We start from the raw sequence: 12191 nt of genomic DNA on the forward strand, positions 1-12191 counted from the left end.
ACTCACCTCTGACAGTCAATCTGCATGTCTGCTTCATCATGACTCTCTCTCTCCCTCTTTCTCTCTCTCACACACACACGCACACACACACACACACACACACACACACACACACACACACACACATACATACAAGAGTACAGACACGGGGCGTGACACACTCCTTTTTCCAGAGATCAAAGGCATCTCGCCATCTTCTGTCATGCTTCCTCCCACCCCTGCAGCGCCATACCTCCCTGAGCCCCGCCCAGCAGCAACACAACTGTCTCTTTTTCTTTATATTCTTTCTTTCTCGACTAACTTACTTTGTGTGTGTGTGTGTGTGTGTGTGTGTGTGTGTGTGTGTGTGTGTGTGTAGATCTTGTGTTTTTGTTACGCTAACCTGTTGCTATACTCAAAGTCTCAGAGCTGCGTAAAGTTGTGTTTTCAAAGAAGTTTCCCTCTCTTTTACTTTCAACAGAAATGCGATATCTCTGCTTCCTCTCACTTTAAATACAACAATTTTGTTTTTTTATGTTATAAACTTCAATAAGCAAACAAACAAACAAATTGAAAAGAATGTTTTTTTCATGGCTCTTAAGTCAGAGAGTAAGTTGCACAACAGAATAATGAAATACTGAAATAAAAAGCAACAGGGGTAAGTGATAAGTGGCTGTGGAAATGTAGTGTATCATTATATGGATCAGGATGTGTGTGTGTGTCTGTGTGTGTGTGTGTGTTGTCTGAACTCTTAGTTAAAGGCTCTTTCAGAAGCAGAGCGACACAGACGCCATTGCCGTTGTGTGGCAAGACATTTTGCCTGCTATGTTAACAAGAGTCTCTTGATGATAATGGGTGTCTGTCTGCCTCTCCATGTATATTTCTCCGTTTAACTATGTCGCCCGCTTCTCCCTCGCTTTGGCAGACGTCTTCAGGAAGCTAATGACACGCTGAATGCGGAGGTAAAGAGACTGAAAGAAGTGTCGAACGAGAAGGAGAGAGACATGGAACTCTTCAAGGTAAACAAGTGCAGAGTGGAGATAAAAAAGAAAAAGAAAAAAAAGAGTGGATCACAAAAAAGATTCTTTTTTTTTTTCATTTCATAATTGTTGCAGGCCCGGATCAGAGACCAGGGCGCCCGGCGAGACGACAATGTGTGAGTCATCTGAGTGTGTGTGTGTGTGTGTGTGTGAGAGCGTGACCGTACATATATGGGCATACATTTGTGTGCATCCACCAGCTGATCAGAGTTTAGCATTCACATCCCGTGAAAGACGTTGCCCAGCATGTTTTGCTCTTTCACAACACAATCTAGCCTGAACAAAGCTGATGATGATAATAACAGCTGGAGTGCCAAGTTGTGAATGAAACACCCTGTGGGCTTTGCCACCTGTGTGTTTCCATGCATGTGTGTGTGTCTGTGTAATGTCTCTTCTTTAATCAGAATACGTTATTCATGCTGGGCCTTTAACAATGATTACACTCCAATCAACAGCCCATCCTCTCCTGCTTGCCCCCCCTCATGGCTGTCAAGTAGCATTCATCAATAGAGAGGAGATATATTTATTATGTTCATTAAGGCCATTAAAATGAATGTGGCACAGATGGGATTGGGGTGTAGGATGGAGGAGAGAAAAGGAGGGTGTGTATGTGTGGTAGAGGGTGTTTGTTGGGGGGGGCACCTGCCTGTGGCAGTATACTCCCCATATACCCCCAGTGTGACCCCCTGAGGTCTCCCTCATTAACACCCCCCCTCCCTCCCCTCTTTCCCACCTCACACACGTTCACACACACTCATGTTTGCGCCCCTCCCCAAACGAACATCCACACTGTTTTCCAAAACGGATCAGATTTGTTTTGACGGGGGTTGGTTTCCAAACGCCATTCAAAGCTGTCAGTCATTTTAATGATATCATTAAGGGGCCGCGACAGAAAGATGAATCACTTCTCTTTGTCTTTCGCTCATAATTGCGAATGAGCAAGAGAGAGAGAGAGAGGGGCAGAGCGAGGCAGTTCATATGGATGTATGCATAAGAGGGGTTTTGATTGAGCGAATATAATAACATGGAACGAGATAAAAAACAGTGAATGAAAAAGCCTCTTCCATGCATCCTCCCGATCCATCCTCTGTCTTTATTATGAGGATTCCTAATTTATTTCATTTCATTATTGCCCCCCCCCCCGCTTCCCATACACACCTACCCAAAACGCCATATGTATGAAAATCACAGATCTATAAGACAACAGATATGTCATGATATTTGCATGGCAGCCATATACATTCAGTGTATAAATCTCATTACTGGTGGCAAAGGGGATATCTGCTCAGTGTCTCTGCGCTGTCACTATCACTGACAGCGATCAACACGCTGTGAAGGTTTTGTCATTAGATATGCCTTTATTAAAGAAATGTATTATGATTACACAGCCTACTGTTCCCTGAAGCAGCAGGAGTCTGGTGGCCTCACACTGTGGGGTTGACATTTGCACTGCAGAAAGGTGAGGAAAAGATAAAGGAGAAGGGTAAGAATTGAGATTCATAAGGTCATATTTTAGTTGTAAAAGTTGTTTAAGGAGAAATAAAAAGGTACACCACCACTAAGTTCAATCAAAAATAATGCTGTTTTATTGATTATTTCCAAATGAAATGTCGACTCACAAGTTTCATGAATCGGTCGTAACACTGCTTTTGTGTTCTGCTAATTGTAAGGCTTTGGCCAAAATATACTTGTTTTAGCAATGTTGCTGCAATTAAGAGCATAAAATGTAATCAGAAAGTGAGAATGAGAGCCATTTTCTCTAATAATTCTGGGCTCAAACCGGTGCATGAACAGTCCAGACAGCAGAGACGAGAATCAGGAAGCTGAAACCTGGAGCCCACACATAACAAGATTTTAAATCAGGAGTAGCATGTGTTACGCGGCCCTGTTCTCTCTGGTTCTCTCTGGTTCTCCCTCTCCCTGATGCACACCTGTTCTCTCTCTCGCCTTGATTCTCCCTCCTCTTTCACCTGCTGCACACCTGATTGAAACCTGTGCTCAGGGAGGAGGAGGAGGAGGAGGAGTAGTAGTAGTATTCAGAGGCGCCAGGTAGGAGAGACTGGGCAAACAGGCTCAGGGCAGCAACGTGGTGAAATGTTCAACAATGCTCAGGGTGACATCTGTGTGCTTATATGTTTTGGGTCTCCATGTTTTGAGCCTCGATTTTTCTTATTTTGTTTAAGGAGGCCGTAACAGCATGTAACATTTCAACACAAAGAACGTCTTTACCCGAGTAAAACTTTAGTTGTTGCTATGTGAGCTGTTTAGTTTGTGGTCCATTTATGGAGCTTTTAAGCATCTCTTTGTTATTGCATTAAGATTAAGATTTATCTTTATTGTCATTGCATGATATACAATGAAACTCAGTTGAAGCAATCCTGTTTGCAGTATATAAAATATATAAAATATAAGATAAGTACACATACACATACACAAACGAACTCCTTCTCCAGGGAGAAAGGTCTGACTTTTTTTTCTTAGAATCTGTAAAAGTATGGTTGGAAACTAGAACTATTATCAGCAAAATCTAAAAATGTAACATGCCAAGAAATTCAAAGACACAATGAAGGCCTGGCCCTTCAAAAGCCCTCAGGTCATGATCGTATTTACATACATATTTCATTGCTTCTCCAAGATGCTTCTGCAGGTGTTTTGTGGTATTTTTCAAACACTTACCATTGCTTTGTACAGGTTTAACCTCTTCCATTGTGTTTGTCCTCCACATGTATGTAACATAAGGCACAAGAAGAAGACACAGCCCATATGATTCAAATATGGCTGTTGTTTCTTTATCGGTTCAGTATTTGAGGTACAACAAAAAGCTTTTGTAGGTTTTGTTCTGAAAACCAAATGAGTTTCAATTTGAGGAAGAGAAAATGCATCTTGTATCGTGTGTGTTTCTCAACAGTGAATATATGCCAGTCCATATTGCATATGATCAAAATACTCATATTTACCTCACAATATCAGAGAGGTTATCTATTAATATAAAAGTTTCACTCCACATTCAAAAGCACTAAGTGGCAAAAGGAGAGATTGCTGCTGTTTGCTGCTCCTGTCTGGCACAACCCATGTGGGGGAAGCGCTCATAAGGCATCAGGCTTCATCAGTCGCACCACTAACAATGTGCTTCCAATTAAGAGCAGCCAGTGATCACAGCAGAAGATCAGTACAAACACAGAGAAGTGAAATGACAGAGAGAAACAGAAAGAGAAGAGAAGAAGGCGTCTGTGTGAGGAGACAGACGAGTCTTGCATAAAATCAGAGATGAGAGCAGTAAATAAGAAAGATGAGAGCGAGCTTGGAGCGGGAGAGAATCCATGTAGTTTATTGCCTGGTTTAGAGAGCATGGCAGCTTGGCTCTGACACTAATGAGTGTAATTAGACACACACTGATTGGGTTAGGCCGCTAATTACACACATCCGTGTTTGCGTGTAAACACAGGAACACATGTTTACACAGGCGTCGTGCCAAGTGCTCAGCGCATCGCTGCCTTCTCACATCGGGTGCATAAATCTCACACAGTTGTCTCAGCCGCGATGATGTTTCATGATCTGCTGAGGACCGCATTAACATCCAGAAAAGAGTTTAAATCATGGCAGGAATCTGTAGGGATGTGACACTTTGGATTTTATAGAGTTGGCTTGTGCTTTCAGGGAATGTTTTTTTCCACCACTGTAGCAATGGGAATTCATGGAATGTATCTCGTATAAGGCATTTATAATTTTAAAGATCAAAGGGAGTTTCAGCATTTCTTTCTATTAATGCTCTTTGTATCATCATTATGGTGTGAAATTAAAAGATTCAGAAAGGTCAGTTGCAATTATGTTCACTTTATGAATGTCATTTTTCAGGAAATGAAGTTTCTTTAAAAAAAAAAAAGCTAACATCAGCCGAGCTTAATTATTTTGTTGGTTGATAGACAGTGAGGCAGATTATGTTCTGTGAACTGGTGTATGTATGTTTTTCTCACAAGAATTCCTCATGGTTCTTTTTCTGTTCCTACCTACAAGTATATATATAAATGGGTTTTTTTTACGCATGCATTTTTTTATTTTGTCTTTGTGATTATTATGTGTGGCTGCATGGTGGTGCAGTGGTTAGCTCTGTTGCCTCACAGCAAGAAGGTAGCTGGTCCGAGTCCCCGACCGGCTTCATCCAACAGTCCAAAGACATGCTCGTTAGGTTAATTGGTGACTCTAAATAGCTTGCAGAAGCGAGAGTGTTCTGCGACCTGTCCAGGGTGTACCCCACCTCTCATCCAATGACAGCTAGGATCGGCTCCAGCCACTCGCGACCCCGAATGGGAGAAGCGTTATAGATAATGGACGGATGGATGGAATTCATATATGATTACAACTTGGCGTGCACCATTTGAAAAAAATATGCTGTGTGCAATAACATTTTTTTATAATTCAATAATGATATGAAGTGAGATATGCATTTAAGAGTAGATAAAAGCAATGACACAGTTTTAATAACTATCTGCTTTTCTTCATAGTGCACAGGACTCGCTCCTTGCTCGTGCATGATAAATAAGAGTTCTTATTTATGGGGTGAATTCAGACTTCTCAGTTGTGTTTTTATTGGTAATGCTCGTATTGAGATGATGAAATTCTGATTAAACGGCCTGTCCTTATCGAAATAGTATTAGTACTGGATCCTACACCGAAAGGCCTAAAAATGAAAATACACAATTAATGCATATCAGCGCTTCACTGTATGATTGTATTTATTGTTTAGAACATTGTTGAAGTCCTCAAGGTTTCATCATTATTTTTGAAAGTACTCAAACACTAGGCCTTGGGTTTGTTGGAGTTTTGATGCAGTGTGGTCACTGTCTCCTTTGTTTATGTTTTTTTTGTCAACATCTCTGGGTCCAGGTTTAGCATGGAGGCTAACAAATACATGGAAGCTGAATTCTTTCACTAATGACTCTCATAAAATTTTCAGACAGAAATGTCAGATCACATATTAGCATCAGCCTCAAGTGTCTTCTCACATCTTAAATGTTTTAAGTCATGGCTAATAGGGCCAAAAGTTTCTGTGTGTGTATGTGTGTGTGTGAGTATGTGAGTATGTGTGTGTGTGTGTGTGTGTGTGTGTGTCCCAGCTCACCCCCATCTACAGGAACAATGATGCCATTTATTAGCGTTTGGATGAGCGTGCGCGTCAACTGAAGCAAAACGGGACCGTCTCTCCATCCGCTGCTCTGATAGAAAATCCCAGCTTGCTCTTTTAAAAGAAAATTAGCATTGGGGAGGTACAGTGGTACTTTAATGGGCTAAGAAGTCTTCAATAAAGTATTTAGAAGCTTTTTTTCCCCCCGAATGCTAACTGGACAGGTTCACTGGGGCATGAAAGAAAGAGCGTAAAGCGGGGGCAGCGAGCTCTTCAGCCCGCACAGAGCACCATTATCCACCGTCGTTAATTTAATAGACATTCCTTAGTCAGCCCTGAGTCTGAAGATAGCAGACCCGAACATTTGTTTGTCATTTCCCCAAACGTTTTTAATAAACAGTTAAAATCTTAAATGGCGTCTTGTACTCTTAATGTTCCCTGGCTGCGGTTGTGTTCGTTTTGTTTTCGTATTTTTCTCCCCTGGTTTATATGCGCTTTCATATATCATTTAATGATTTCTGGAACCCATTTGCTCACCCATCTTTGAGTTTAGTAATAAGTTATAATGAAGACGGTTATAATGAAGATGATGCACTCCAACTTCTTTATGCCCCAGATTCTGAGGACATTTGATTGAAACAGGCTCGTCTTTCAAATGCAGACTTTTATACAGAGAAACCAGGAGTTTCAGATGTAGAAGGTTTTGTTAATATGCACAATAGCCAGCTTCAATCAGACGCTGCAAGTCAGAGTACATTTTCTGTTTTCTTTAGGTGCACAGATTTAGTGAAAAAAGGAGGTAAATTCTCATCTATGTGCTTTCATTACAGACTGGAGAAGCAGGGTTGTGTGGCTCGAAATCTCTACAAAATCGAGGACATGCAGACCAGACTGAGAGGCAACCTAGAGGCCATCGGAATGCTAAATCAACAAGTAAGAGCGCGCACACACACACACACACACACACACGGTCCTCGCAGTCCTTTTACCCGACAGATACAAACACCCACACAACGGCCCACCTGCTGTTGAGCTCACACAGAAGAGGAAGCTTTCATGCGTCCAACTTCAAACGCACACGCGCACTTACACACAGGCGCACGCAGACATCCATTTCCTCTTCCTACGATAAAAGTGAAAGTCGGCAGAGAGGGTGGGGGGGTGCAGCGGGGGGGAAGGGGGGGACAAATCGTATCGGGAAAAGGCAGTGACGTTTCTTTCCACTGGTAAATGATTTCCCTTTCATGAGACTGAGGGAGGGATGTATATCAATACAGGCGTGCTGATCTCTCCCTGACAGCGTAGGGAAATGGCCCGCTGTGATAAAACAATGTGGGGGGAAAAAACACAGAGGAATATTCTGAGGAAAAGCTGACATTTTTTTTTTACTTGTGTTGAACTTCACAAGAGTCAACAAATCACCAAAGGAGAGACAAATCAAAAGTACTCCTCAGCCCCCTCAGTTCTCCAAAAACTCCAGGGCCTGGAGAACGGCTCACCCCACTTTTGCGAGTCTGCGGAACGGCCCCGCTGATTGACGGGGCTACGACGAAAGCTGGAACTTGTTGAAGTTTTTATGTAGTGTTGCTTCCGTGAAAAAAGCAGATGGCATTAGCTGCATGCAACGAGGCAGGGGAAGGTAAGAGCGGTGGAAGAGAGAGGTGGGGGAGAAAGAGAGAGGTGTTGTTTAGCAGGTCAGGTGTGTAATAGCACCTCTTAATCTCTAGTGTGAATCATTACACATATCGATCCAACATGGACGCTCTACACACACAAACATACAGGAACAGGTGGAGAGGATGGGATATAGACAGTTCATTTACACAAAGCTGTTTCCCTCACTGTCCACTGGAAACACACACACACACACACACACACACACACACACACACAGTGCATAGGCTGAATGTAACATGTCACTTTCTCTATGTGAAAGGCGTCTGGTTATAAATCAGGTCTGTGTCTCTGCTTCACATCTGTCTCATTTACTCATAGTCACAAACTGACACAGTGCCGCGGCTCTCTCACTCACCCACAGGCGCATATTAACACGGGCTTTACGACACACGCACGCATGATTTCCATCCCACTGTCAAGCAAATTTCACGCAAACTTTTTGAAATGTCACACAAAATCAGATGCAAATTAAGTGATTTTCCATCAACTGGTATGATTATAAACTTCGGGGGGAAAAAAAAAATGCTGAGATTCTCTCAAGATGTTGATTAGGCATTAGGCAAGCTGTTATTGTGATTCAGAGTCAGCAAATGTCCAGGTTGTTTCATGCTCGCTAATGTGAAGAGGGATGCAAACAGGCAACACACCGGCTCATCCTCCTTTAGAAGAAGCTGAGGCAACTGATGGATTGACAAGTTTTGCACAACGTTGCAAAGGGAATTCTTTCTATATTTGTTTTTTGTTTTTTTGCGATATGTTTTGGGAGGGCATTTTTGCCTTTAATTGATCAGGACGGCTGAAAAGAGAAACGTCGGGAGGAGAGATTGGGGGATGACATGCAGCAATGGGCCGAGGTCAGAGGACTACAGCCTCTGTACATGGGGCGCACTGCATAACAGCTAGGCTATGAGGCCCTCCTTTATTTTTGCTTTTAACGGGGAAATAATACAACACCAACAGAGCCAAAGCTTCATTACAAAATGTGAAACTTTTTTTTGCTGACAATAATGAATTTGCTGTCACTATTAAGCCTCTCCTAGCTCTTTAGTTTCCCTAATTTCCATAAATATTTGACTGAAAAAAACGGCTTTTCAAATAAAAAAAGGGCAAACTCTCATGAAGAAGAATAAACCACCCCCCCTTCTGTGTCTTTCTGTCCGTCTCTTTTCTCTTTCTGTTCTCCCCCCCCATTCATACACATCCTTTTCATCTGAACATGTGCACACCAGTTCACTCGCAGTGTGTGAGGGGATGAGGAGACAAGCTGTGATTTTTTAATTTCACCCCCCTCTCTTGCAATTAGGGAAAAGCATCCAGAGCATCCAAAGAAGAGGAAAATTAAACAGGTCTCTTTGAATATGCGGTTAATTACAAATGTCAACCTCAGTGTTTTTCATCAAGAACTTCTATTGCTTTTGGTGGTAACGTAAAATGAACACGTTTTTATGATGTTTGCCTGTTGAAGATAGCAAATACTGCTTAAGCATCTTAAGGAGAGTTGTGACACTTCGACATGTCATATGCTCTTCCAGGGTTAAGCCTAAGATGTTGCTATTTAATACACATGCTCAGATTTAGTGTGTGTGTGTGTGTGTGTGTGTGTGTGTGTGTGTGTGTGTGTGTGTGTGTGTGTGTGTGTGTGTGTGTGTGTGTGTGTGTGTGTGTGTGTGTGTGTGTGTGTGTGTGTGTGTGTGTGTGTGTGTGTGTGTGTGTATCATGTCTGGAAGGGTAACATTACCAGAAGAGTCCGGAAATGTGTCTGTCTCATCTGCGTTTGTGTTTTCTCCCTCGCTCAAACACACACAGACACTTTTGTACACACACACATGGCCAGACATGTCGATGTGACATCATTCTTTAACCACAGCTCTCACACAGACGTACGCACGCAATAAAAAAACAGATGTGGATGAGTGCAACTGTCATTACCCGACGTGTCTCTTTGTCCCTCCATCCTTTAATTTCTTCTTCTACTCTTCCTCTCAGCTAAAAATACATCATTTCAAATCCTTTTTTTTCTCTTTTATCTGTCTTATTACAATCTTTAGCCTGCCACATTTTTGCATATAATTATACCACGCTGTACAACAAAATGTAAATGCTAATAATTCTGGTTGCCTTTAAAAGCCACTTTTTAACTCACCCTCCTCTGCCTTTACCCAAAAAGTCCTTGTCAAAAAAAAAAAAAATGAAACACCCTCAATGTAGCGCGTCTGTAATTGTGTTTCAGGGAGCCCAATCATGTTCCGACGACGTACGATTTGTTTTGAGTCACGGGTGATTTTGTGTCAAATCGACCTCTAATGATGGCTCAAATTGGCTGTTTTCATGTCGAAATTTACACCCTCGCATGACTCCCACTTGCAACCATTTCAAACTGTGAACACAATACTCTTCTAAATCCCGCTCGCAATTTTCCATTTGCATTTCTCTTTTTTTTTTTTTTTTTTTTTTCCACAGGCATGAAAGTAACTGTGAAAGATGAATTAAGCTTGTAATGGGATGTCAGATACTTCGTCAGCTTGATTGCTGTTGACTTTTGATGGTTGATATTTGCTGGTAACTTCAAATTATTGTTATTATTATGTTGATCAAACTTAATTAATACAACCTTTGAAAACTTCAAATTCCCCATACCTCCTTGTGCCTGTGCCTTCTGTGTCACACTGTGTTCACACGATGTATAAGTTACTCTCTTCTCTCTGTGCATATGTCTCTCTCTGTCTTCCTCCCTGCAGTTAAACGCCCTCAGCAAGGAGAACAAGCGCTTGCGTAGGCAGCTGGAGGAGGAGAGGTCCATGCGTAGACAAGCAGACAAGCAGAGCTCCTCCATCCGCCTCCCCCTTTCCCTCAGTGCCCACCCACCTCCTCCCTCCGCCTCCTTACCCTCATCCCTCCGACGTCCTCCTCCCCTGAGCTCGGACACAGTGACAGGGGACGTTCTAACTCAAGCCGAGCTGAGCGGCGCTGGCCCTGAGAGACCAGGTGAGTCTCAGGCTCTGGGTAAAGGGTTCTGGAAAAAGGCCGACTGGCCTCCTGGAAAGAAAAAAAAACACTCGCGTCTGGGAGAACAAGCAGAGACCTGATCAAATGAAGCCCCCTGAAGACTTTGACCTGTCATGACTTTGTGACCTCCAGCTCCTCACCAGGGAGCATACACAGTATGAGGTTAATGTCCTGCAGGTCAAAGTCAAGTCCCAGGGTGCTCTTTGCCTGAGGGCCTTTAGAATCAGCGGATGATGGAATTTCATCAAATCATCAAAAATATCACATCTGCTGTAGCATAAGGACATTAACCTCAGGAAAAAATTAACATACTTATTATACATTCAATCTTACATTGAAGCATAAAAAAAACCTCAGATGATTTCACCGCTATAATGTTGAAATGCTCTGAGAAGGTGTAGCGTAAAAACATTCTTCAAATAATGGTCTTATTTTTTTAGCACTTAGCATGATAGCATTTACCTGACTCTGCCTTTATTTAAAAAACCCCAAACAGTTCTGATGAGCTGTGATCAACTCTTCATCGTGATGAATTGGTCTAACACTGGAAATAGTCTTTCTTTATAAAAACGAGGGCCAGCACATCATCAGTATCCACAGACATGCCTCAGATGTGGATGTGATTGGCAGTAACACCGTCTCCGATTACGCTGCAGCTGTGCGCCATGTGTCCTGTCTCTGCTGCGGTGAATGTGGCCGTGTGTCTTTATATGTGAGCACATTATTTGTCTGTGTGCTTCTGTCTCTCTGTGTGACTGACTACATTAGACGTACATGCTGTTTGTGTTTTGTTTTATACTTACAGAAATATATTTATTGATTTTTTTTTTTTCCCATGGTTGCCGCGTTTGAGCCCTCTGCAAAATAAAAACAAAATAGATTTCTAAGCACTCGGTACATTTCTCCACTTTTTTATCTGATCTTTGAATGTGCTAACTATATCTTCTAATAGGAGCTGCATCAACATTCCTGTGCAGCGAAAGCCTTTTAAAAAGGGGGTTGATCGAGGGACAACGGCATACTCTCGCCTTATTGACCTGAAGTCTTTTCATCCGTATCTACAGGTGACCTATGGCTCTTACTGCGGTTACACAAGCAGACAAAAGGAAGCATGCAAATATCTGAAGTGAAACAGAAGAAGCCTTATACTGTGATAATGAGAATTCTTGGGAAAGCAGGTCTCAGACCACAATTTCTTCCTCAGCTGTCCTCCCCCCACCTGTCTTCCAAAACCCCCTTTTATTGTATTCTTCATTGCCTCTGTACATATACATAGCCGTTGTATAGCTGGTCAGGATGTCGTACATTTTAATGATTTAGAACCGAGCTGCAAGTCCTTGTTAGCTTGGTTTTCCTCATTTGCCGTG

At 42.3% G+C, this 12191-nt stretch overlaps 1 protein-coding gene across 1 annotated transcript in view; it reads left to right on the plus strand.

Moving 5' to 3' along the window:
- LOC109981991 (trichohyalin-like) overlaps positions 1-11714 on the plus strand; it is a 96445-nt gene extending 84731 nt beyond the window's left edge. Inside the window, exons 25-28 of the mRNA XM_065949091.1 lie at positions 905-998; positions 1095-1135; positions 6972-7074; positions 10557-11714. Of these exons, the coding sequence (XP_065805163.1) occupies positions 905-998; positions 1095-1135; positions 6972-7074; positions 10557-10904 (586 nt within the window). The 3' untranslated portion in view covers positions 10905-11714. The remainder of the gene's footprint in view (positions 1-904; positions 999-1094; positions 1136-6971; positions 7075-10556) is intronic.
- The last annotated feature ends 477 nt before the right edge of the window (positions 11715-12191 follow it).

This window comes from Labrus bergylta, chromosome 20, assembly GCF_963930695.1.
Source record: "Labrus bergylta chromosome 20, fLabBer1.1, whole genome shotgun sequence".
NCBI classification, from domain to species: domain Eukaryota; kingdom Metazoa; phylum Chordata; class Actinopteri; order Labriformes; family Labridae; genus Labrus; species Labrus bergylta.